The sequence below is a fragment of the Dipodomys merriami genome, unplaced genomic scaffold (assembly GCF_024711535.1).
Source record: "Dipodomys merriami isolate MVZ:Mamm:240054 unplaced genomic scaffold, mDipMer1.0.p SCAF_56, whole genome shotgun sequence".
NCBI classification, from domain to species: domain Eukaryota; kingdom Metazoa; phylum Chordata; class Mammalia; order Rodentia; family Heteromyidae; genus Dipodomys; species Dipodomys merriami.
The window spans coordinates 6,819,437-6,846,364 of record NW_027206135.1 but is presented as its reverse complement, the minus strand read 5'-3'; the positions used below and the strand labels follow the sequence as shown (position 1 = coordinate 6,846,364).

The 26,928-nt window shown below is 43.1% G+C and overlaps 2 protein-coding genes across 4 annotated transcripts in view; one reads left to right on the top strand and one right to left on the bottom strand.

The window, feature by feature from the left end:
- Positions 1-8,055, bottom strand: part of Copa (COPI coat complex subunit alpha) — a 54,879-nt gene extending 46,824 nt beyond the window's left edge. For both annotated transcript variants that reach the window (XM_070000279.1, XM_070000280.1), the window contains exons 1-6: positions 7,901-8,055; positions 5,473-5,586; positions 5,198-5,271; positions 3,462-3,542; positions 1,562-1,638; positions 159-268 (exon numbers count right to left, since the gene is read on the bottom strand). In XM_070000279.1, the coding sequence (XP_069856380.1) occupies positions 159-268; positions 1,562-1,638; positions 3,462-3,542; positions 5,198-5,271; positions 5,473-5,586; positions 7,901-7,940 (496 nt within the window). In that variant the 5' untranslated portion in view covers positions 7,941-8,055. The remainder of the gene's footprint in view (positions 1-158; positions 269-1,561; positions 1,639-3,461; positions 3,543-5,197; positions 5,272-5,472; positions 5,587-7,900) is intronic.
- Positions 8,056-8,105: 50 nt separating this feature from the next.
- On the top strand, positions 8,106-26,656 carry Ncstn (nicastrin). Of its 2 annotated transcripts, XM_070000281.1 has the most exons (17): positions 8,106-8,257; positions 10,039-10,143; positions 14,385-14,508; positions 14,915-15,036; positions 15,666-15,811; positions 18,478-18,628; positions 18,930-19,039; positions 19,337-19,489; positions 20,274-20,378; positions 20,754-20,831; positions 21,568-21,740; positions 23,738-23,840; positions 23,955-24,050; positions 24,342-24,429; positions 24,688-24,842; positions 25,134-25,346; positions 25,916-26,656. In XM_070000281.1, the coding sequence occupies exons 1-17, from the start codon at positions 8,173-8,175 to the stop codon at positions 26,036-26,038; spliced, it is 2,130 nt and encodes a 709-aa protein (XP_069856382.1). In that variant the 5' UTR covers positions 8,106-8,172; the 3' UTR covers positions 26,039-26,656. The 2 variants fall into 2 exon arrangements, with proteins under 2 accessions (XP_069856382.1, XP_069856383.1); XM_070000282.1 differs by lacking the exons at positions 8,106-8,257; positions 14,915-15,036 and having other exon boundaries at positions 10,055-10,143.
- The last annotated feature ends 272 nt before the right edge of the window (positions 26,657-26,928 follow it).

The following is a 26,928-nucleotide window of genomic DNA, read 5'->3' as shown; positions in this document are numbered from 1 at the left end:
CTACCATAGCAGATTCAACACCCTCAGAAGCAAAGATGCTATTTTATGGAAACTAAATATTCTACACTTTTCCTGTTTTAAGCCAACTACCTCACTATTTTAAGCAATTGCAGTTTCATGCCAGACATGACTAGATTCTCTGAATTTGGGCAGCTCACCAGAAATATCCCAAACGCGTACAGTCTGGTCCAGGCTAGCTGATACAACCAAGTCTTCGGAGGGGTGGAACTGAGCACACATTACATAATGATTGTGGCCTGTTAACACACTGTAGGGGAAAAAAAAAGAAGAAACTATTAAATTATATACAGAAATCAACTGACAACTAGGGTTTCAACTCAATCCTTTTTTGCTAGACTCCTGAGTCATACGCCTAGCTCTTTTTTGCTTTAGTTATTTATTTAAGCTTTAGTTATTTAAGTTTTTTTGGGGGGGGTAAGGAATGGCCTGGGGCTGGCCTCTCATGGAGCTAGATAGGCATGTGCTACCACATCCAGCTTATTTGTTGAGATGAGTTTACCTTACCTTAAAAAAAAAAGTGTGTGTGTATATATATATATATATATATATATGATAATTATTATATACAAAGGGGTTTCAATTCAACAAATTAGATTGTCATTAATTTTTTTCTTTCTAGGCTAGCCTTGAACTGTGATCTTCCCAATCTCTACTTCCCAAGTAGGTGGGGTTACAGGTCTGAGTCACTGCCACCCATCTTTACCTTTCTTTATATTCATTAGATACTTACCCAATTATGGTTTTTTTTTTTTTGCCAGTCCTGGGGCTTGAACTCAGGGCCTGGGCACTGTCCCTGAGCTTCTTTTGCTCAAGGCTAGCACTCTACCACTTGAGCCACATCACCATTCCTGGCTTTTTCTGTTTATGTGGTACTAAGGCATTGAACCCAGGGATTCATGCATGCTAGTCAAGCACTGTACCACTAAACCACATTCCCAGCCCCACTATGGAAGCAAATGTAAGTCATCCTAACAGTTCTGAATTAATAAGCTACTTGGTTTAGAAATAAAGTGCTCTTCTCTTCTTGACTCTATTTTAGTATTTAAATATTAATTTCAGGAGAACTGGGATTATTTAGCTCTCCTTTGAGATTAAAGACATTAAAATAAGAAAATAAATAGAATCTTTGTAATTTATACTGGAAATCATCTGATAAGATTTTAGAAGGGTGTCCTAAAAGGACACATTTAAAAATCTTTTAAGGTGTTCATAGAAAATTCTAGTAGAGTTCCAGTCCCAGAACAAAACTCGTCATTCAGGTTTAATGGGAACAGAACTGAAAAGCAATTAAAAGTTCATGTTCTAAAAGCCTTGCTATATAACCTCATCTCTGATAAATTATCAGGAAATCTAGATGTCTACATTATTTAATGAGACTATCTCTCCATTTATTATTTGATATTTAAAAGCACTCCACAAATATAGTCAGCAATTAATCAATAAGTACAGCCCATTTGGGAAGTGAGATGTTTGTTCTAGTTTGTTATACAAAACTAGGAAGAATCAAAAAAGTCTTTGAGGCTTCTGCCTCCTGCTTTACCAGACACAGGTTCTAGATTGCCAGTTCCACACTCGAATGGTCTGATCATCTGAGGCACTCAGAATCCAAGGATACTCCTGAAAGATATTTCAGATAAAGTCTGTCAATATTAAACTAATTTCAGCTGGGTTTTAGTGGCTCATGCCTATAATACTGACTACTCAAGGGACTGAGATCACAGAGAGAATTAGTTCAAAGCCAGCCTGGACAGAAAAGTCTTTAACATTCCATCCATAATTAACCAGCAGAAACACAGAGTTGGAGGAGTGGCTTCAATGGGAGAACCAGCAGCTTTGAGAAAGCAAGCTGAGTGAACACAATACCTGAGTTCAAGTCCCAGAATAAAAGCCCAAACAAACATTAAACAATTATATTCTTTTTTTTTTTTGGTCCGGTAGTGGGGCTTGAACTCTGGGCCTGAGCGCTGTCCCTCAGCTCTTCAGCTCAAGGCTAGCGCTCTACCACTTGAGCCATAGCGCCACTTCTGGCTTTTTTCTTTTTTGCTTATGTGGTGCTGAGGAATCGAACTCAGGGCTTCAGGCATGCAAGGCAAGCACTCTACCACTGAGCCACCTTCCCAGACCCTAAACAATTATATTCTGTCAGGCTCACCTATTTTTCTGTTTTGTCTACTTCAGCTATATTAGCAAAGGAGCTGTTGCTTCTGATAACAAGCCAGCTGTTGTCTAAGCCTACTACCTACCCTACCAGCTTTACTCCACTTGGGCTTTTTCCTCTATGAGAATTAAGAATAGAAGCCAGAGACTGGCATAGTAAACTCACAGGTAGTATACTACACATTTAGGTTTACATATTTGTAAACTTACATTTTAACTAATCTCATGAATTAAGCCCCTTTTCCTTTAAATCTAAGATGGGAATATCGTATTTATTTTTTACAGTATTGGGATTTGAACTTTTCAACTCAGGCCCTACCCTTACTAGTAGGTACACTACCACTTGACAGGAACTACATATACATACAGAGAGAGAGAGAGAGAGAGAGAGAGAGAGAGAGAGAGAGAGAGAGAGAGAGAGAGAGAGAGAGAGTGTGTGTGTGTTGGAGTCTGAACTCAGAGCCTCAGGGAATACTGTGTGTGTGTGTGTGTGTGTGTGTGTGTGTGTGTGTGTGTGTTGGAGTCTGAACTCAGAGCCTCAGGGAATATTGTTTTATAGTCTAACTTCTCCTTATAAATTATCTAGTTCAAAAATTTTCAAGTGCTAGTAACCAAAGTAGCAAATAATATATAACAATTTAGCCTTTTTTTAGAGTCTATAAGGTTACTGACAAAACTCTTTTTTTTTTTTTTTTTTAAGACAAGTCTCAATATATCTCCTGGCCTAGCCAGCTATCAAAATGGTATCTTGGGGCTGGGAAGGTGGCTCAGTGGTAGAGCGCTTGCCTTGCATGCATGAGGCCCTGGGTTCGATTCCTCAGCACCACATACGCAAAAAGAAAAAAGCTGGAAGTGGCGCTGGGGCTCAAGTGGTAGAGCGCTAGCCTTGAGCTGAAGAGCTGAGGGACAGCGCGCAGGCCCAGAGTTCAGGCCCCACGACCGGACCCAAAAAAAAAAAAAAAATTAAAATGGTATCTTAGTTTGACCTTTCAGGCATACTTAATACTTACTAATAATGACCCACATAGAATATGTCCATAAACTTGTTTGGTAGCTCAGAAAATCTGAAATAAAAATTATTTCTTTTCCCTACAGAGAAACAATGATTTCCTATATAGCCCACTGAACCCAATTAAGCGAAATTCAGTGTAGTCCTGAGTGCTTCCTTCAACCGAAGGAAACAATGCAGAAAAGTAAACATCCCACAGATCCCAAGAGAATCATACCAAAAATATAACTTATTACCAAAGCACAGGTAACTAGGAGACATCCTGGCTACTTACATGATGAAAAAATGTGGTACGAATATAATCCAAGTGTCCAAGCAATGTGAAGAGACAGCGTCGAAGCTTGTAATTCCAAACCTGCAAAGACAGAAATCCACCTAAGAAACAGGATAAAAGGATCTTAGGCTTTGGGCTGGGAAGGTGGCTCAGTGGTAGAGCACTTGCCTTGCATACATGAGGCCCTGGGTTCGATTCCTCAGCACCACATAAGCAAAAAGAAAAAAGCTGGAAGGGGCGCTGTGGCTCAAGTGGTAGAGCGCTAGCCTTGAGCTGAAGAGCTGAGGGACAGTGCCCAGGCCCAGAGTTCAGGCCCCACGACCAGACCCCCCCCCCCAAAAAAAAAAAAGGATCTTAGGCTTTATAAAGGCTCAGATTTTTCAATGAGAACTTGAGTTTATATACTGGCAATCTAAATGTTACTTTTCATTATTATCCTGACCTCTTTCTTTTCCCCAAATTCTCTTCTTCCTTGGCATCCTAGAGGTTGCTGCTTCTCTTTTGTTTACTTCCAGCCTCTCAAATCACTCCTTCCTACAGTAATTCTAGTTAAACTTTAGACAGTCTGTATTCTTTATTCAACCTACTTTCTGAATGACATCTACTACTAAAGTTGCCACTTTCCTGTTGACCTTGCTTCCACTAGATTGTGTCTCGTTTACTTCAAATTCATCAGAGCCAAGATAAAATTTACTACTCATACTACCTCCTCTTGATTTTCCTTTTCTAATTAATGAAATCCCTATTACAGCAATTTCCTAGAATGAGAGGCCTTGAGTTCAATCCTCAGCATTAAGAAAAAAAACTACTCTTCTACCCCATGAACTCAAGCAAAAATATGAAAATCATCTTATTTAGGACTGGGGATGTACTCATTGACAGAATGCTTGCTTAGTAAGGACCTAGGTGGGAGATGTGGGGGAAAGAAGATATGGAAGTTATTTCATAATAAAAGGACTGGAGTAGCTCCAGTCCCTTTATTCTTATATATACTTAAACCCTTCTAAGAATTCCATATTTGAATGAAAGCCTGAGAAGAATTCCTGAGTACTGCAAGCAGATATTGATGATCTGTCCCCTCCTAACTTCTGCTTTTTCTCTAACTTTTCTCCAAGTGTTATCTCCATGAAATGATTGGAGTTTTTTAATTGTATGCCCATTTCTGAACCTGGACTAACCTTTCTTGTTTCACCAGGAATACCTAATATAATACCAAGTTGTATATGCCATCATCATCATTATTATTATTTGTCCGTCATGGGGCTTGAACTCTGGGCTGGGCACTGTCCTTGAGCTCTTCAGCTCAAGGCAAGCATTCTACCACTTAAGCCATAGCACTACTTCCATTTTTCTGGTGGTTAACTGTAGATAAGTCTCACAGACTTTCCTGCCCAGGCTGGCTTTGAACAGTGATCCTCAGAACTCAGTCTCCTGAGTAGCTATGATTACAGGTGTGAGCCACTGGCGCCCAGAGTACATGCTATTATTGTTTGATATGTATTGACATTCTGTTTTAGAAGAAGAGCTCCTTGAGAAATCACTTATCTTTTGAATTTCCAGAAATGAAAAGAGTCTATGCATACTTACACAGCAGTATTCAACACATTTGTTGGATGTTGTTAAAAAGCCTAAACGCTGAATGAATGAGCTGTCTTGTCTTTCAATCCCTTCCATAATTCCTAAATTTAACACACCCTTGTGTTCTGATATTTCCAATCATGACAGACCCTCTATACCTTAATCTTATAGTCATCTCCTCCAGAGACAAACAGTGGCTGCTGTTTATGGAAGTCAATGCCTCGCACTGGACCTGGAAGAAAAAGCAGGCAACACATGTTACAAGGAGTTATTCTTTCTAATCTTTTAAGATGATTCAGTCAGGATTTTTCAGTTTTACCTCTTTCACATTCTTTAATCTTAAAGGAATTCTGTTAAACAGACAAGAAGATAGTCTGTCCTAGGAGACAGTAAACACCCCATCTCATTTACACCCTTCTAGAAACTATCTTACCATCATGTTCATCAAACTTGTCAATGAGGGTGCACATTCGATAGTCCCATAACTGTATTACTCCATTATGTAAGCTGGTCAAGATCCAGGGTCTTTTGGGGTGAAAACTGAGCCCTGGGAGTGAAACAAAAGAAAACCAGAAGGTGATACAATGAACTAAAACTAAGTAAGGCCCACAATGTCACTATCAATTACAATTTTAAAAAAACAAACAGATTTTCACATTTTCATTCAATACGCTTAATGACTTTTCATTTGATGCCAGATGTAAAATTTATAGTTAGGTATTAGGCTTGAATTCCTTTAAATGTGTGGCCTTTTTTCTAGAATGCAGTTAAGTTACTTACTCTACTGATCAGTGTGAAGCTTGTTTTAAGTTTTGTTATAGTGGGTTGACAATAGCCTTTATTCTAGATCTAATTTAGAACCACTATTACTGTTATACTTATCTGAGGTGTTTATAGGATGCTCTGTCACAGCCACTTTTTTAGAAACAAGCACTCGCAAACTCAGCACTATCTCAGTACCCAGTGCTTCCACTGGACTTTATTGCCTGCTTGGGAATAAAATATTTGAAGCTTGAAGCCCCATTGAAGTCTCAAATTGATAGTTGCCAGGTCAGATACTGGATGCTCTGTATTAGATTTGAACTTCAGATAACAAAAAAAACTTCTTAGTAACATTTAGAGGGCAAGTGACTAAGATAATGTCAAAATAAGAAAAGTATAGGCAGTCTACTGAAGTCTGGGGGAAAAGTACATCTGAGTAATGAAGTGATTTAGAATTTATTCTTCGGAGCCAAGTGGCTTGCTTTGGAATGCTATCAACTATCTTAGGCAACATCTCTAAATGTCTACTTTCTGTTCTTTAAAATGATAATTAACATTCTCTTATAGAGAGAATTAAGGTGAGAAATTTTATATAAAGTGTTATTTAATTTATTTGTGCTGTACTGAAGCTTGAATTCACAGCCTTGAGCTCTTGCTTGGATTTTTTTCACTCAAGGCTGTTGCTCTACCACTCCAGTAATACATCTACTTCTGACTTTTGCTGGTTAATTGGAGATAAGAGTCTAATAGACTTCTCTGCCAGGGCTGGCTTTGAACTGAAATCCTCAGATCTTAGTCTCCTGAGTAGCTAGGATTACAGATATGAACCACTACCACCCAGCTGGCAATGTTTTTATTATTTATTTATTTATTATTTATTTATTTTTGGGTCCGGTTGTGGGGCCTGAACTCTGGGCCTGGGCGCTGTCCCTCCGCTCTTCAGCTCAAGGCTAGCACTCTACCACTTGAGCCACAGTGCCACTTCCAGCTTTTTTCTTTTTGCTTATGTGGTGCTGAGGAATCGAACCCAGGGCCTCAGGCATGTAAGGCAAGTGCTCTACCACTGAGCCACCTTCCCAGCCCCGCAAGTGTTTTTATACTACAGTGTCTGACTAGATTCTTAGTCAAAACCTGGAAAATATTATTACTATGAGATTATATTTTGATGTTCCCAAATCTCATGAGAATCTTACTTATAAAAAATACAATTAAGGATTTCTGGGACCTGGATGTGGAAAGGAGTCTTTGTTTTCCTTGAGTTCTTGTCTAATTTAGAAAGGAGGAAAAAAGATGTCAGAATACTTGAGGGTTCATATAAAAGAGTGTTATCATAGAGCCAAAAAGGCAAATAAATGCAAAATAAAGGTGAGCTCTTAGATTCATAAAGCAAAACAATTGATTATGTTCTGTGTTAGTTTGCCTGAACAAAGTGTATAAAAAACTTGGTGAGACTGTATATTGACAGTGTTTTTACATTTAGGTATCTATCAGAGGGGTAAGTGTATGTATTGTATTTTTGATCCATCCCATTTCAGGTCTGAAGTCTAACTGCCTAGATTTGTGTGTAGAAGTATCTTCATTAGTTTTTTCTGAAGGCCAAAAACTGGAGGGAAGAAAAAAACACCTGAAACGCTCTGTTTTGTTTTTTGTCTGTCTGTTTGTTTTTTGAGGCAGGGTCTCACTATGAGATATGCCTCCTGCCTGTGTTAATCTCTGTGACACAGGTTGACACTCAACTGCTCAGGGCCGTACATTATAGACACCCAATAGGTCACCGGACAGTGGGAATAGGAAAAAAAAAAAAAGTCGTGTGCTCCCAAGAGAGGAGAGAGGAAGGAAAAGAATAGGAAGCGGGCCTACGGATCCGCGGCAGTGAAGCTATCACTACACCGGTAAATCAAAGCCCCCAAGCACACACAGGAGAGGACCGCAGCGACGACCACTACCCCTAACTTCCCTCCCTCCCTCCCTCCCTCGCGTCTTCCCTCGGCTGGTCCTCCGGGCCCAGTTCTGCCCGTTAAATCCATCCATTCTCTCTCCCGGTGACAGGGCCGCCCCTGACAGACAACCTCCAAGTTTCCCTTTTTCAGCTGCACTACCTTTGACCCGCGCGCTCTTGGTCTCGAATTTGGTGAGCATCGTTCAGTCGTCCGGGCTCCGGCGCTCGAAGACCACCAGCTACACCCCACTCCCCGCAGGCCTGCGAGGCACCTCCACGTCAGCGACCGAGAGCCTCGGCACCCGGAAGCGACTCGGACAAAGACTTCCGGTCTTTACAGCTAGAAGCCACAGAGACGGCGCTGGTGGAATCCTAGAGAGGCCGCTGCTGGACTTGGGGAGAATTGAGACTTCCGCCCAGCGGAGCGTCAAGATGGCCACGGCTGGGGGCGGCTCAGGGGCTCACCCAGGAAGTCGGGGTCTTCTTCGCCTTCTGTCTTTCTCCGTGGTACTGGCAGGTGAGGCTTCCCCACCGGTGGGCTCCGGTCTGTAAGGGGTACCTCCGGCTCTGCCCGCCCGCGAGCGAAGGCGGCGTTTCCCTTCTGGTCCCCGCTGCCCCTCTGTCCCCCCAACCTGTAAATGCTCTTTCTCTTTCGTTCCCACGACAGAAGTTCCCCCCTGTTAGCCTGGACCTTCTTCGTCCCTTCCACCCGGCAGCAGGTTGGAACGCTTCACTCCCACTTTCAGACCTCTTACTGGATTTCCAGCCTGATTTCTCAACCGCTTCACCCGAAGCCTGCTTTTCCCCAGAGCCCTAGCTACCCCACCCATAATCGAAAGGGACAGGTGTGAAAGTTGAACTTCCTTCCCCGTATTTAGGCTTTTTGAGACTGAAACAAGCTTGTTTGTGGGTGGTGTGAGAGCCTGAAAATGTAGAGTTATCATTTCGTCTTCTGTTGATCCCATCATAAACTCATGTCAGATCTCAGTTTCTTTCCTCGGTCAAAGTGAAACTGAGGTAGGCTAAAACTGTAGTGACTCAAGGAACTTTAGCTTTTTTTTTCCTTTTCTTTTTGTGATTGAGCACTAAAATGTAACAAGCCTGCATTTACTTATGATTTAATTATGACTATTTCTTTACCAAAATTCACATTAAAAAGAAAAAAAAAACACCACCCAGGGAGAAACTAGAGGTCTCACATTGTAGGTATACACCAATGACCTACTGGAGATGTGTAACTGAACAGGTGTGTGGTGGCATAAGGTTTCTCCCCATTTTGTTCATATCCCCTGCAAAAGTTTTAGGTATATTTTTGTTTGCTTTGGTAAGTTATATTTTTGGGCCAGCACTTTTCTTTTTTTTAATGGTTGAATGTGGAGTTACAACTTGGGGCCTGGGTACTGTCCTTGACCTTTTTTACTCAAGGCAAGCACTCTTTCACTTTGAGCCACAGTTCCACTTATAGTTTTCTGAGATAAGAGTCTCACAGACGGGCTGGGAAGGTGGCTCAGTGGTAGAGTGCTTGCCTTGCATGCCTGAGGCCCTGGGTTCGATTCCTCAGCACCACATAAGCAAAAAGAAAAAAGCCGGAAGTGGAGCTGTGGCTCAAGTGGTAAAGTGCTAGCCTTGAGCTGAAGAGCTGAGGGACAGCACCCAGGCCCAGAGTTCAGGCCCCACGACTGGACCCCCCCCCAAAAAAAAAAAAAAAGTACCAGCTTTGGGCAGAAACACTAAGCAAGAGCCAAAAGTGTACATGCAATATAAAGCACATATAAGGACAAACACTTTTCTTTGGACAAATCATGTTTCATCTCTTTTAACTGTAGTTTCTCCTTGTGGAATTTAAACCTTCTGAGATACATAGGTGGATACTCTTAAGCATTTATCTTTCAAAAAACTGTCCAAAAAATTAAAAGAATGGACATTTTACAAGGCACAGGACCCCGTGGCATATGTTTGTAGTCCTAGTTACTCTAGTGGCTGAAATCAGGGGCTGCGGGGGGGGGGGGGTGGTTGGAGGGGTTGGAGGGAGTGTCATATTTGAAGCCAGCTGGGCAGAAGAGTCTTTGAGACTCCATCTCCAAAATAACCAGCAAAAAGCTAGGTAGCAAGGCTTAAGTAGTAGAATGCTAGCCAGTCAAGCAAGCTCATGGCCCTAAGTTCAAACTCCAAATATCAGCCCTCCACCCCCTACCCCCAAAAAAAAGTATGGTATTGAATGATGTGCTATGAATCAAGTTAATGTCATGATAGATGCTAGCGTCTTGTTCAGTAATTTCTTCTAACATTTCTTACCAGGTTTGTGTGGAGGAAACTCAGTGGAGAGAAAAATCTACATTCCCTTAAATAAAACAGCTCCCTGTGTCCGTCTGCTTAATGCCACTCATCAAATTGGCTGCCAGTGTAAGTTGAGTTTGGGATTTGTGTTTGTGGGCATTAATATTTCAGTCTGAATGGTGATACTAAAAAAGATCCTTGTTCTGCTTGTAAGTCTTGGCCCTCAGATTATGTGAGTAGGAGATTATAGAGAACCATCTGCCAAACCAAGAATGATAAACAAGAGCTAATATTTAGTAAATGGTGTATACTAAGTTGTTTGACGTCTGTCTTCTCATTTAACCCCCACAACATTTCCTTTAATATTGTATATCATGAGGCTTAGAGAAATTGAATAATTTTCCCAAGATCATACTATCTATGGATCGTTATTACCTGCACTTTGAGTGATATGTCTAGAAGTAAAATGTAAAATGGGGCTTTTTTCTATCGTCAGTTGTGGGGCTTGAACTCTGGGCTTGGGTGCTGTCCTTGCACTCTTAGCTCAAGGGGAGTGCTCTACCACTTGAGTCACAGTGCCACTTCCAGTTTTCTAGTGGTTTATTGGAGATAAGAGTCTCACGGACTTTTCTGCCCAGCCTGGCTTTGAACTGTGATCCTCAGATCTCAGTCTCCTGAGTAGCTAAGATTACAGAAGTGAGTCACAGGCACCCAGCCTGGCTTTTTTTTTTTTTTTGGTCGGACATGGGGCTTGAACTCTGGGCTTGGGTGCTGTCTCTGCACTCTTCAGCTCAAGGCAAGCGCTCTACCGCTTGAACCACAGTGCCACTTACGGTTTTCTAGTGCTTTATTGGAGACAAGAGTCTCAGGGACTTTCCTGCCTGGGCTGGCTTTGAACCGTGATCCTCAGATCTCAGCCTCCTGAGTAGTTAGGATTACAGGTGTGAGCCACCTTTTGAAGGGTTTTGCTATATGTTTTGCATTCCAGGCTGGTCTCAAATCTAATAGGCTCCTGTTGTAGCTTCCTGAATGCTAGAATTATAGGCCTCGGACACCATACCTGGATTTTTCTATTTTTTTTATTTTTTGTAGTGCTTGCATTTGAACCCAGAGTTTAAGCTTCATTTAGTAGGTGCAATTCATAGAAAGCATTGAAAACTCTGTATAGTTAGTTGCAAGAGCATAGCATTTGTGCACTTTTCTTTCTTTCTTTCTTTTTTTTTTTTTTTTGTCCGTCACTGGGCTTGAACTCTGGGCTTGGGCGCTGTCCCTGCACTCTTCAGTTCAAGGCAAGCGCTCTACTGCTTGAGCCACAGCACCACTTCCAGTTTTCTAGTGCTTTATTGGAGACAAGAGTCTCAGGGACTTTCCTGCCTGGGCTGGCTTTGAACCGAGATCCTCAGCTCTCAGCCTCCTGAGTAGCTAGGATTACAGGTGTGAGCTGAGTCACAGTGCCACTTCTGGTTTTCTGGTGGTTACTTGGAGATAAGAGTTTCACAGACTTTCTTGCCTAGACTGTCTTTGAACCATGATCCCTAGATCTCAGCCTCCTGAGTAGCTAGGCTTACAGTATGAGTCACCAGTGGCCAGATTGGATGCATTTTTGGGCTTTGTAAAAGTGTTCCAAAACAGTGTTCCATGATATCTTGGGGTAAAAACTATGAAGCTTATAGAGGAGGGGAAAAAGTTGTGAAGGCTGAATCCTAGTTTGCTTTCTATTTAGGCTACTGTGTTGAGATTTTCATTTTCCATAGACAGTAGTTCTTTCAAAGTATGATTTTGCAAGTAAACTGGAAACTTAGAATCTGATCTTGGCTTTTTCATCATCAAATTGGTCACCTTTGAATTTCAGATTATTCCTGTAATAAATAGTGTTTGGAATAGTCTTGCCAAAACAGTCTTGACTTTTTGTTTATTTACTTGTTTTGGTTTTTTCAAGACCGAGTCTTACAATATAGCAGCCTAGGTTGGTCACAAACCTGTTATCCTCCTGCTTCAAATTCCTAAGTGCTGAATTATAGAATCAGCTACCACATCCAGCATTAAAATGTCTTTTAATATGGTCATTGATGATAACGAATATATAGCATGGCCTCAGCAGTACTATGTGATTACCTGAATCCGTTCAACTTGTTAAGAAGAAATAGTTATTGGAAGTAAGGGAATTGCTCAGAAAGGCTATAGTTTATCTGTCATTTTAGCTATACTATATGTTGATTGCTCCATGACCCTGCTACAAGAAACACTAGGTGTAGGTTGAATGGTTCTAAACAGTCTCAAAGTTTTTTGAAGATTTAGTTTTTAAATTGAATTTGTAGATGAAAGAGAACCAGATCCACAATGGGCTGAGATCAGATTGGTAGATTTGTTAAAACCTCATTGTAAGTGCAAGAAGCCAGGATCTCATCCTCCTGGAGCTGAAAAATTCCCTTTGGTAATGAGTGTTCCTACTAGATAGTCTTCCAGAAGCCCTGTGGGAAGCAAAGCAGTAGTCTCTAGATATAAAGCCTAGTGCTAATACAGAGAAACAAGAAGGGAGGAGCTGGACTCTGGCTACTTCCTCATTAAGATCTTGTTCCTTTTCAACCTACTTACTTCTAAGTCCTACTTCCTCATATCAATCCATTCTTAGCAGACTATGCCCTTTTTAATTAATGTGGCTGGCCTTAAGGGAAAAAAATGAGATCCAGATTTTGTTTTCTGGTTATAATGCCCTACTTCTGTTGGATCCTTAAAATGCTCAAAGACAGTTATATGTCTTTTCTTGTTCTGTGAACTGTTCCTTGCTGAAGTTTCCTGTTTTCTGTGGTTTATTGGAGATAAGAGTCTCAAGGACTTTCCTGCCTGGGATGGCTTTGATCCTCAGATCTCAGCCTCCTGAGTATCTAGGATTACAGGCATGAGCCTCCAGTGCCCAGCCCAAGCATCTATTTTTTAAGACTCCGGGGATTAAGGGTATTGTATGTTTAGCATATATGATATCTTGCATTCACTCCCCACTACAATGAAGAAAAAAAAGAGAAAAAGGGGAAAAAAAATCTACAAGATGCAGTCAGGGCTGAGAACTACTGTTCTAAAATAATTGATGAACAACAGATTCATCTTCAATGGAGAATAGACTGGCAAAAAGATCCTAGTTCTCTATAGATCCCTTGGGAAGCTGAGGAATATTACCAGCTGCCTCCAATTGTGTACAATTGTAGACATTCTTAACTATCTGTCCCATAAATTAATGTTTCCCAATCTTTGTCACATTATAAGATACATAGAAATGGTCTTTGTGGGCTGGGAAGGTAGCTCAGTGGTAGAGTACTTGCCTCGTATGCATGAGGCCCTGGGTTCGATTCCTCAGCACCACATAAGCAGAAAAAGCTGAAAGTGGCACTGTGGTTCAAATGGTCGAGTGCTTGCCTTGAGCTGAAGAGCTGAGGGACAGCGCCCAGGCCCAGAGTTCAAGCCTCACGACCGATCAAAAAAAAAAAAAAAAAGAAATGGTCTTTTGTGGCACCCTGGCACATATTGAAATGGATGCAATTTGTAAGGCATCCTGAGATAAAGAGTCTATTTCTGGCAGCAAATGACCATACAAAGAAAGGAGAGCAATTATCAATACATCTCTAATCCATTGAAGATGTGTCAGATGGGAAGCTTTGTTCTAGAAACCTTAAAGTTCTTAATTTCACCTGAAATTAGCCAGGAACAAGTAAAGTTGTTCCTAACTAAAGCAAAGGAATGATTATACTGAGGCCAGGAGATCTATACACTTTAAAAAGGAAGATGTCTGCTGGGTGCCAGTGGCACATGCCTGTAATCCTAGCTACTCAGGAGACTGAGATCTGAGGATCGTGGTTCAAAGCCAGCCTGGGAAGGAAAGTAAGTCCGAGAGACTCTTATCTCCAATAAACCACCAGAAAACCAGAAGAAGCACTGTGGCTCAAGTGGTAGAGCACCTGCCTTGAGCTGAAGAGCTGAGGGACAGCACCCAGGCCCAGAGTTCAAACCCCATGACTGACAAAAAAAAGGGGGAGGGGGAAGAAGTCTAAGCTAGAGCTCTAGAGTTTGATATTTCCTGGAGAAGATACAGGTTTGGAAATTTGAATGTCTACTGTTCTAGAGTCTTGTGTATATTGTTAAATGAAGTGGTTGAAATGGAAGGGAATGAAAAGACCAAAGAACCTTTCTGGCATCAAGACCTCTTGGGTTCTCTTGGGATCTTTTGTCCTCCTGTTCTTCTTTTCAGTGGAGCTAGGGACAATTCAGTCCTCCAAGTTCAGGCAATTTAAGGGCAAAAGATCTGTAGAAGCAGGGAGACAAAGTCAGAATTGTCACCTGTGGGAGCTTTAATTTGATCCATTCTATCTTGGCAGCTTCAATTAATGGGGACACAGGAGTTATCCATGTAGTGGAGAAAGAAGAGGACCTGCAATGGGTGTTGACAGATGGCCCCAATCCCCCTTACATGGTTCTGCTGGACGGCAAGCTCTTTAACAGGTAAGAACTGGATGTGCCTGCTGGGAAGATATATCCAGAGAAAGAAAGAGTAATTCATTGAACAGTTCTCATATTTGGAAGTATAGCAGCCTTAGTCTGGTCAGGGGGCATGGTGGCAGGGTTGGCGTTCATAAGGGAAGAAGTACCATCAAAGGGAATCCTCTTAGAAACCTTAATAGTAGAGTAAGGATCTCAGGGAGGGATGCCAAAGGTCTTGGTTTTACTCAAGAACAAAGTAGATGAGATTAAACCCTGAACTCATCCAGACTCAGAAGTTAGAGACCAGAAAGGGAAAGAGTGAGTGGATAGTTCCAGTCCCTAATTGTCTATTCATTTGCATGGGGAGGAGACCAGGGCATTTGGCTGATACCTTCTGTCTTCTCTCATGGCATTCCTTCTATTTCAGGGATATAATGGAAAAGCTGAAAGGGAGAACCAGCCGAATTGCTGGTCTCGCAGTGACTTTTTCCAAGCCCAATTCTACCATAGGCTTCTCTCCTAGCGTGCAGTGCCCAAATGATGGGTTTGGTAAGAGCCCCAAAGGATCAGAAGAGCCTACTGTTGTGCAGGGTTTATTGTTGCTTCAGTCTTAAAAGTGTATTTGTGTGTGTGAGTGTGTGTTTGTTTGTAGGGAGGGAGGGAGGGAAGGAAGGTGGATCATCTGTATCTGTGGGTGTCATGTGTTGTAAACAGCTAACTCCCAAACAGAAAACAGAGTTTCTTTTCCTTTGTTCCTTCCTTTTATTCCTTCCTTCCATTTATTTTGTTTTGTTGTTTTGTTTTATCTTTCTTTTTTGGCAGTACTGGGTTTGAACTCAGGGCATTGCACTTGGTTTGTAGGTACTCTACCATTTGATCCATGCCTTCAGCTGTATAGGGTTTCTTATGACCTTGCTGCTCATTTCCTTTCCCCTCTCCCTCCTTTTTCCCCTTCTTTTGTGTTATTCCTTCATGTCACCTGCCCAGATGCCTAATCTGCCAGCCTAGGTTTCTCCCAATAACCAGTATCTTTATTTTAATGTGACTGATGATAGATTCATGTTTACATTTTTGAACTTAGTCCCAATCCTCTAATATTTAATCTTTCTCCTTCACCTGTTACTTAAGTGCTTGATGTCCTCTAACCTATCTCCCTCACTTCCTTTTCCACATTTCAGGTGTTTACTCCAACTCTTATGGGCCAGAGTTTGCTCACTGTAAAGAAACACTATGGAACTCTTTGGGTAATGGCTTGGCTTATGAAGACTTTAGTTTCCCCATTTTTCTTCTTGAGGATGAAAATGAAACCAAGATCATCAAACAGGTACTGACTCTGCCAGCTCCTAGTAATTATGATGAGAAAGAAAATTATTTGGAAGGAATTCCTTTCACAATTACATACTTTGAAAAAGTTTCTCAAAAAAAAAAAAACCCAAGAGGTTTATTTTCTTCACATCTAATTTCTTTCCTGTCTGATAATCACAGCATTAAAGCTGTCAGTCTATCTGTCTATCTTTTTATCTCTAGTACTAGGGCTTGAACTCAGGGCTTTGCGCTCTTGCTCTTCTTGCACTCACAGCTGGCACTGGACTACTTGAGCCATGCCTGTACTCTCTGGCTTTCATTTGGTTATAGGAAAATGAATCTCAGATTTGTTTGCCTAGACTCAGTTGGAACCATGATTCTCAAATCTCCGCCTTCTAAGTAGTTAGGATTATAGACATGATACAGCAACAGCACTCAGCAAAGCATTTTAGACTGGAAGAAAATGTTAAAAATAATTGAAGCTGGGTGCTCATGGCTCATCTATAATTACACTTCTCAGGAGGCTGATATCTGAGGATCACAGTTTGAAGTGCAAGACACCAGTTAACCACCAAAAAACCTGGAAGTGGACATGTGATTCAAATGATAGAGTGCTAGCCTTGAGCAAAAGAGCCCAGGGAGGGTGCCCAGGCTCTGAGTTCGAGCCCCATGTCTTGCAAAAAAAACAAACAAAAAGCCACTTTGGAGTAGTCATTGAAAGATTCAGTTAAGGGCCAGATGCTGGTGACATGTGTCTATAATTCTAGCTATTCAAAGGCTGAGATCTGAGGATCACAGTTCAAAGCCAGCCCAGGCAGATAAATCCAGGTAATTCTTATAACCAATTAGCAAAAAGTTCAAGTTGGAGGTGTAGTTCAGGTAGTATAGTGCCAGCTGTGAGCAAAAAAAGCCAAGCAAGATCTCAAACCCTATAACAGGACATAAAGAATTGTAGCCTAATTCTAGTCTAGTATATTCATTCATTTTAACATTGAGTAGTTAGAGGGTTGGGAAGGTGGCTCAGTGGTAGAGCGCTTGCCTTGCATAAATGAAGCCCTGGGTTCGATTCCTCAGCACCACATAAGCAAAAAGAAAAAAGCCGGAAGTGGTGCTGTGGCTCAAGTGGTAGAGTGCTAGCCTTGAGCTGAAGAGCTGAGGGACAGCATCCAGGCCCAGACAGAGTTCAGGCCCCATGACCAGATCCCCTGTCCCCCCCCCCCAAAAAAAAAAAAGAGTAGTTAGAAGATTTATCCACAGTTAGTTAACAAAGTGACTTGATTTCTAAGATTTCTAAGATGAATTGATTATTAACATTTGATTTTTAGCCAGCGCTTCTTAATTGGCTCAGATCACACCAGAACAGGTATGTAGGCAATACCTGAAGTCTCAATAGAAGGATTATGAGTCTGAGGCTATCATAGACTACATAGCAATTCCCAGTCTCAACAAAAAACAAAACCAAACCAAAACAAAACAAAAAACACTCACATCTGTAACCCTAGCTACTCAGGAGGCTGAGATCTGAGGATCACGATTCAAAGCCAGCCTGGGCAGAAAAGTCTGTGAGACTTATCTCCAATTAACTACCAGAAAACCAGAAGTGGCACTGTGGCTCAAGTGGTAGAGCGATTTCCTTGAGCTGAAGAGTGCAGGGACAGTGCTCAGGCCCAGAATTCAAAGCCCTATGACCAACCAAAAAAAAAAAAAAAAAAATAGTGGTTCAAATGGGCCATTCTGGAACAAGTTAAATTTATCTACTCTAACCAAACTATTGGGCAAACTATTGAGTCCATTTCTCTTGTCACCTATTGAGGAGTTTTTATCTTTGATCTTATAGACTCTATTTATACCAGGACACCTGTAGCTCCTGGATAAATGTTTCCCAAAGGGAGTAGCTTAAGAATGGAGATGGAGGGCTGGGAAGGTGGCTCAGTGGTAGAGCGCTTGCCTTGCATGCCTGAGGCCCTGGGTTTGATTCCTCAGCACCACATAAGCAAAAAGAAAAAAAAGCTGGAAGTGGCGCTGTGGCTCAAGTGGTAGAGTTCTAGCCTTGAGCTGAAGAGCTGAGGGACAGTGCTCAGGCCCAGAGTTCAGGCCCCATAACCGGACCCAAAAAAAAAAAGAAAGAATGGAGATGGAAACCAGGCACCAGTGGCTCCTGCCTAGAATCCCATGTACTCTGGAGGCTGAGGTCTGAGCATAGAGGTTTGAAGCCAGCCCAGGCAGGAAAGTCCTTGAGATTCTTATCTCCAGTTAGACACTAAAATGTGGATCTGGGGGGCTGGGAAGGTGGCTCAGTGGTAGAGCACTTGCCTTGCATGCTCGAGGCCCTGGGTTCGATTCCTCAGCACCACATAAGAACAAAGCCGGAAGTGGCACTGTGGCTCAAGTGGTAGAGTGCTAGCCTTGAGTTGAAGAGCTGAGGGACAGCGCCCAGGCCGAGTTCAGGCCCCACGACTGGACCCAAAAAATAAATAAATAAAATAAAATGTGGATCTGGGTTTAAATGGTAGAGCACTAACCTTGAGCAAAAAAGCTCAGAGGTACTGTCCAAACCCCGAGTTCAAGCCCTGGAACTGGCACAAAAAATTAAAAATTAAAAAAAAAATGGAGATGGGATTTCCTTTTTCTGGGAAGAAAAGAATTCCACACTAGCCTTCTCAGTGGGGTCTATCTCCCTTCCAGTGCTATCAAGATCACAACCTGAGTGAGAATGGCTCAGCACCCAACTTCCCATTGTGTGCCATGCAGCTCTTCTCACACATGCACGCAGTTATCAGCACTGCCACCTGCATGCGACGAAGCTTCATCCAGAGCACCTTTAGTATCAACCCAGGTAAGGGGTCCAAGCTGTGTTGGGTGCACTATGGTAAGAGCAGGGATACTGGGCCAGGGAGGTTGGTGCAGACTTGGGCAGTGGAAACACTGAGTGGGAATAGCCGCTACAGTTTTGAACAGTTTAGACAGCTTGTACTGAAGTGGATGTCACCAGAGAACATAGTCTGGGACAGTTGGAGTTAGAAATGATGACCCTCAGAGTCCATGAGGCACTGAGTTTGAGAGGTCTCACAGGCCTTCTTTATAGCTACCTCTCCCTTAGTCCTATCACTATTTGATCTTATTTGTGTACTGCTCAGAAATCGTCTGTGACCCCCTGTCAGACTACAACGTATGGAGCATGCTTAAGCCTATAAATACTTCTGGGACATTGGAGCCTGATGACAGGGTTGTGGTTGCAGCAACCCGGGTGAGTGTTGCCCCTGGTCAGTACCAGCAGAGCTGGCATTAAAAAAAGCTGACAGTACCAGCAGAGCTGGCACAGAAAGAGCTGGCAGGCCTCTCTTGGGTATATCTGATTTCAGAGTTAATGTACTCAAGGACCTTAAATGGAGAGGGATCTGGTTGTTGTAGTACTGGTTCTATCCATTGTTCCAGCAAATATATATGCTCTTAGCTGGAGCAGGAGAGGGGACATGGGGCTTTGTCCTAATTTCCAGTTTTAAAGTATACCTCTCCTGTCTTTCATTTTTGTTGTTGTACCTAGTTGGACAGCCGTTCTTTTTTCTGGAATGTAGCCCCAGGGGCTGAAAGTGCTGTTGCCTCCTTCGTTACCCAGTTGGCTGCAGCTGAAGCTTTGCAGAAGGCACCTGATGCGATCACCCTGCCCCGCAATGTCATGTTTGTCTTCTTCCAAGGGGTGAGGGTTCTTCACTTTGAGTGGGCTGGCCAGGAAGGAGGGGGATGGTAAAGGGGAAGACCTCAGCACTTAACCTAAGTTGTTAGGTGGCAGAGTTTTTGGATGTGTCTATATTTGTTTCCCTTTTGGAGTCCTCTGTTTTAGGAAGCTGTTCACTGAATTGATAGGCTTTCAGCATCTACCCTCTCCTACCTCCACCTTCTTTTTGAGGCCTCCTTTTTTTTTTTTTTGCCAGTCCTGGCGCTTGAGCTCAGGGTCTGGGCAGTGCCCCTGAGCTACTTTTGTTCAGTGCTAATACCACAGTGCCACTTCCAGCTTTTTCTGTTTATGTGGAATTGAACCAGGGCTTCTTGCATGCTAGGCAAGCACTCTATCACTAAGTCACATTCCTAGCACTCATATTTTTTGTCTTGAGTTCTTTTACTGCCTCCTGAGAGATCCTGCTTATTCCTGCTGGCCTAAGATAAGCGAATGGCACCCATAGCTGAGCTAATAGAGGTAGGGGAGAGTCAAGAAATACACATAACAGCTGATGTTTGCTTGGGGTCTTTACTAAGTCTGACTTCCCTATTTCTGGGCTCAAGGTGTCCTATGATACCTGTGAGGGATCTTCATTACTGGGAGGTGTAGGAAGGACGAGGGAGTCATGTGGCTGTAAGCTGACAAGCAGTTCAGATGACCCAAGACAGTAGCCTTCTTGCCTATAGCTTTGATGATCTTTTTCTTGAGGCTGTCCTAATTCTTTAAGTTTCTGTTCCTTTTCCTACTTATCTCCACACCTCAGGAAACGTTTGATTACATTGGCAGCTCTCGAATGGTGTATGATATGGAGAAGGGCAAATTTCCCATGCGGTTAGAAAACATTGACTATTTTGTGGAGCTGGGACAGGTATGTAGTGTGTGTCTTTCTCTCCTTCCTTTGTTTTTTTCTTTTGGGCCAGTCCTGGGGCTTGAACTTAGGGCCTGGGCACTGTCTCTGAGCTGCTTTTGCTCAAAGCTAGCACTCTACCACTTGAGCCACAGCACCACTTCCAGCCTTTTCTGTTTGTGATACTGAGGAATCGAACCCAAGGCTTCATGCATGCTAGGCAAGCACTCTACCACTAAGCCACAGTCCTAGCCTCTCTTCTTCCTTTGAACTAAAGTTTTTCCCTAGTGTTCTGTTGTTCTTATTGCCAGCACTACCTACCTCTTCTTTGACTCCTTTTCAACAGGCCACAGCCGGAGCTTGACTATGTAAATATTTCCTCTTCATCCTTTACAGGTAGCCCTAAGATCTTCATTAGATCTCTGGATGCACACAGATCCAATGTCTCAGAAAAACGAGTCTGTGCAGAGCCAGGTAACCTAACAGATAAGAGAAAGGATCAGGTTGGGTATTGGCTAAAGGATGAAATACTACAGTTGTTACTGCTTGCTGGGGAGAATCATGAGCTCAATGACACCCCAGTGTTCTTTCAAATGGATAGTTCTCTGATCATTTGATGCCTGGCATAGTAACACTGCTTATTAAGGATGGGTAAGTCCTTGCCTCTCTGATGAAATCTTCCCATCTTGTCAGGTCCCCTACCCCCCAAATTGACCTCCACTTCCTTACTGCTTATTTAAGACTCTCCCTTATCAAATGCTTATTTAAGACCCTCCCTTTTTTTCAGGTGTAGTTCTTTATGGCTGCTCTTCATGTAATGCTCTTCTGCCACTTCACCTTTGCTATCATCCCTACTCCTATAGCACTAGAGAATTGGTTACCCATCTAGTATTCAGCGTTGGAGTTTTCATTATTATTTTCCCTCACCAATTCTGTACAACAGATAATAAGTGAAAGGGCCACTGAGGATAAGGCAACAGAGTTAAAAAAAAAAAAAAACTAGGCAAAACTACGGGCTGCTTCTTTATATACTAATTTCCTAACTATAGAAATAATGATGGGAGCAATAGGTAATCCAAAGCCCTGGTCCCAAAAGTTTTGAAGAAAATAGATCTAGAAGAGCATAGGGCAAGAAGTACAGAGCACGTAAAGGCTGGGAGAACCCTCCTGCTTCCTATTTCCCAGTTGTCAGTCTCCTTCACTCCCTCAGGTTGAAGATCTCCTGGCCACTCTGGAGAGGAGTAGTGCTGGTGTCCCTGATGTCATCCTCAGGAAACTGAATCAGTCCCAGGCCCTTCCACCATCTTCTCTACAGCGATTTCTTCGAGCTCGAAACATCTCTGGTGTTGTTCTGGCTGACCATGCTAGGTCCTTCCATAACCGGTAAGTCACTGTTCTGAAGTCTGAGGGGAAAGTTGCTCTTTTATTCCACCCCTGCTTCTTGCTCCCCAACCCCCCAAAAACCCCTCTAGGCTGTTTGGGTTCTTTGCTCAGTGACCTGTCACTGTCACTCTCAATGTGTGAGAGTGGTTCTCTCGTTGACTTGCTCTTTATATTAGCAAAACCATCCTCAACTGTAGCACTTCCAGTCCCCCTCTCTTGTGATTCCTCTTCCTCCCATTTCCCTGGGGCCTGAGTTCCCTAGGGCTGCCAGCAGAGGGCATCCTTTTGAGAGTTTAGGAAAGATGGGGTATTCTTTAGATGGAGGATGACAGTGGTCTCTCAGGTCTAGTCAAGGGTACTCATACTCTGTGAACTGTAACATTGTAAAGGTTCTTATCCTGTGGTGGACACACATGGTTCAGTGTACTGAGAGGGCTCCAAAGAAAAAATGAAGTGCTATTAGTTATCTCTTTTCTTGGTTGAACTGTTTCTAAATTATGGCCTAAGAGAATAGGACTTTTCACTCAGGCTAGATTGCTACTTTTTTTGGGGGGGGGGGTGGGGGGGTCCGGTCGTGGGGCCTGAACTCTGGGCCTGGGCACTGTCCCTCAGCTCTTCAGCTCAAGGCTAGCACTCTACCACTTGAGCCACAACGTCACTTCCGGCTTTTTTTCCCCCTGCTTATGTGGTACTGAGGAATCGAACCTAGGGCCTCAAGCATGCAAGGCAAGTGCTCTGCCACTGAGCCACCTTCCCAGCCCCTAGATTGCTACTTTTTGAGCCAAATAAGTTTCTGAGTAAAAATACTGAAGCTCTAGTTGTCCAGAGCCTAAGCCCCCTTCTCATTCTACTTAGGGGAGTGACAGTTCTAGCCTCAGGTTTGCTCTCTTCAAATCTTTTCTGTGTTACTTTAGGGTGAGGCATGATTCATCATTTGAACATGATTTGGATTTGATTGTGTGGATTTCAATGTGTGGGATGAGGATTTAGTCATTGTAAATGCTGAGCACTCTTTTAGCTTGGAGTTCCCAAGGACTATCACAATGACTTGACCCAATGTTCCTGAGCAAACCAGGTGCTGGTGGCTCACACCTGTAATACTAACTACTTCGGAGGCTGAGATCTGAGGATCACGGTTCAAAGCCAGCCCAAACAGGAAAGTCTGTGAGACTCTTATCTCCAATTAACCACCAGAAAACCAGAAGTGATACTGTGGCTGAAGTGGTTGAGTGCTCGCTTTGAGCTGAAGAGCTCAGAGACCACACCCAGGCCCAGAATTCAAACCCCACGACCAACCAAAAAAAACACAAAAAAAAACCCACAAAAAAAACCCACAAAAAAATCTATATTTATCTCTGAGCATACATAATCCTAATACCTGCTAATTTTCCCTCTACTCTGAGGTCCCATCACTGTAAATGTTAGTTGGAACATACAGTTACTCTGATTCTGAGAAGGCTTTTAGCCACCCTCTTGTGTCTCTAGCCCACATGACCACATGATTAGAAAAGTCTCCTGTGCTTACTTAACCTTTTTTTTTTTTTCTTTTTTTCTTTTTTTTTTTGGGTCCGGTTGTGGGGCCTAAACTCTGGGCCTGGGCGCTGTCCTCAGCTCTTCAGCTCAAGGCTAGTGCTCTACCACTTGAGCCACAGTGCCACTTCTGGCTTTTTTCTTTTTGCTTATGTGGTGCTAAGGAATCGAACCCAGGGCCTAAGGCATGCAAGGCAAGCGCTCTACCACTGAGCCATCTTCCTAGCCCTTACTTAACCTTTTCTACCTTGTTCTTCAGGAAAGTCTTTGTATTTCTCTAGCCACCTATCCCTTCCTATCTCCTCTTTATCGATGCCTTATTTGCTAACAGAGCCTAATTTTCTCTTTTTTCTTTCCTCTGGGTTATGAAAAATAATGTACCAAGTTCCTATTAATGGAGCCTTTAAGAAGTAAAGGGCAAGGCCCTGGCTGGACATAGCCAGGACTCATGCTAACTTTTTTGGCAGCTATTATGAGAGCATTTATGACACAGCTGAGAACATTAATGTGACCTATCCTGAGATGCACAGCCCTGAAGAGGACCTGAACTTTGTGACAGACACTGCTAAGGTAACAGTGACACAGGTTGGATGGGAGCATGGGGAACACAGTAAAAATGGTTAGAATTAAGTCACTGAGGATGGACAAGATGAGCCATTTAGCTCCTCTCCTTACCTACCACAGGCCCTGGCGAATGTGGCTACAGTGCTGGGACGTGCACTCTATGAGCTTGCAGGAGGAACTAACTACAGCCACACAATTCAGGCTGATCCCAAGACTGTAAGAACAGATGGGCCTTTGGTCCTTCCTCTCTTGTTTTACACAGCATGCTGTCCCCAACCTCTTATGTCCTTTACCTCACTTCCCAAACTTTCAAACTCAGCATGCCTCTTCACACTAACAAGGATGATGCCTCAGAGAGCTCTTAGGTGGGCCACATCTACATCCTTACAGGTGGTCCCTATCTTCCATTCCTACTTTGGTTCCTGCTCCATAACTTGTGCCCACTAATTGTTTCCCTGGCCTTGCTGAAAATCACAGCATTTTGTCAACTTGCTATTCCAACCCTAGGTTACTCGCCTCCTTTATGGGTTCCTGGTTAGAGCCAACAACTCATGGTTCCAGTCTATCCTCAGACAGGACCTAAGGTCCTACCTGGGTAAGCATATGGTATGAAAAGGGTGATCCTTAGCTGAGCAAATGTATAGAATAATAGGCATCATTTTGGTTTAATTCTTTGCTCTTTTTTTTTTTTTCTTCTATTTTCTTTCTCCTGTGTTCCTTTCTCCTGATATTGGATCCTTTTCTCTTAACCTTCTTTCTCTGGCTCCTATCAATCTTGGGCTCTTCCTATTTCTGCCTGCCTCACCCCACCTTCCACCCACCCAATCCTCACTCCCCTCTGGCCTATGATCAGGTGATGGGCCTCTTCAACATTACATTGCCGTCTCCAGCCCCACCAACACCACTTATGTTGTGCAGTATGCCTTGGCAAATTTGACTGGCAAGGTGACCAACCTCACCCGAGAGCAGTGCCAGGATCCAAGTAAAGTCCCAAATGAAAACAAGGATGTGAGTGGTGGTGGGTGTTGGAGGTCCTCTGGGGCCTCTTTCCCTTGGGAGAACTGGAGGATCTTCTAGGTCCATGTGGACTCAGGGGATTGGGATGGAGATTGGTGGAGGGGAACAGACCAGTTAATTCAAGTGTTGAAGAAGCAATAGCTGGGTGAAATTGGACCACCTACACAAAATAATGGGATAGCAGCCAGTTAATAGTTGGTTCAAATGTGGTGCTGATTGGGTAAAAGGAACAAGTAAGAAGAGAATTACCTCAGCCTGTGTGTGGCTCATCTTCCTGTGCAGCTGTATGAGTACTCATGGGTGCAGGGCCCTTTGAATTCCAATGAGACAGAGCGACTCCCACGGTGTGTGCGTTCCACGGCACGACTTGCCAGGGCCTTGTCCCCCGCCTTCGAACTGAGTCAGTGGAGCTCCACTGAATACTCTACATGGACTGAAAGCCGCTGGAAAGATATCCGTGCTCGGATATTCCTAATTGCCAGCAAAGAGCTTGAGGTGAGTGAGATGGGGCCAGAAGGGAAGTAGCAGAGTCTTTCCAATGATTTTGAATTATTTCTTAGTTCATACCCTGGTCCATATCCCATTTGCCCCAGATTTGCAGCAGAACCTACTGCAAACCTATCCTAGCCCACCAGCATATCCCATTAGGAGGCCTCTCTACTGGTAGTTTGAGTATAATTCATTTTTTAAAACCTTTGGAATTCCAGAAGCTCTTCCATGCTGTCATCCCACCTGGCATTCCCCATCTGGCACAGCTGGAATGAATCAGTCTAAGATTTATTGAGCCCCATCATAAGTAATAAAAGCCCCATGAGAGAATCAGAGCCACAGGTCCTACCTTTGAGATACTTAAAATCTAAGTAATTCAAGAACAAACTTCCCTTCTCAAATGAAGAGAATTAAATATGCAAATTTTGGGGAAGCTGTTGCCCATGATTGTTCCATACTTGGTGCTTGAAGCCAGCACCAGAATTCCACTGTCCTGTCTTCTGACGCCATTGTCCAAAACTGCACTGAGTTCTGAGAGCCTTTCTCCTTCCTTGACCACACCTTCTCCCTTGCAGTTTATCACCCTGATGGTGGGTTTCGGCATCCTCATCTTCTCTCTCATCGTCACCTACTGCATCAATGCCAAAGCTGAAGTCCTTTTCATTGTTCCCCGAGAGCCAGGAGCTGTGTCTTACTAAGGACTCCAGCTCTCCCTGCCAGCTCTGCACTTCACTGGGAACACATCACTAGGTTATCACTGGAATCTCTCTGGGCCTGTCTCAGACAGAGCTTAGCATAAAGAAGTGGAACTGTCCAGAGAGACAGGGAGAGGTAAACAAGTTACCTCTTCTCTTCAGCCTCCCCCACCCTAACCCCTGCAATATCCTGGGATTATGATAGAAGCTTCCTGCTCCTGTTTAACTCCCAAGTTGCCCCCCCTCGCTTGCCCTTCCACAGGATGTGGATATCTTTCTTTCTACCCTGCTCTTGGACCTGTGCTCCCACTGTTGTCCCTATTCTTACCCCCTCTTACCCAACCACCTACTGGACCAGGAAGAAGAACATGCGAATTTAGCATAAGGCTCGTACTACATGGAACCTCTGAGGAGGAGCCTTGTGTCTCCTTTGTACTGTCCTTTCACCGGGTTGTCAGATGGCACATTATGGTGGGCATGCTGCCTGGTGGGTATCCCACCATGCTCAGTTGTACTTTTTTTTAAGGTGTAATATCTATTTTCGTTGGGTTTTTTTTTTCTTGTTCTTTTTTTTTTTGTAAAAACATAAATACGAAGTCTCATTAAAATTATCCCATATGACTTGTACTGTTATTCTTCCATACCTTTCATGCTATCTTCTTGGTCTCCCAAAGACCCCAGAAGTAAGGCCCTTTCAAACAGCCCTAAAATAACGGCTTTCTGCCAAACCCTAGAGCCCTTCTTGTGAGAGTAATGTTAATACAGCTTCTTCTCACCTTGTAATGACAGATATTTCTTTATTCATTGCAAGACATTGGCTGGGGTACAGAGATGAAGCAAGTACAACCCTGAGTAGTTCATAGTTGGAATGAAGGAAAAAAAACATTTTATCA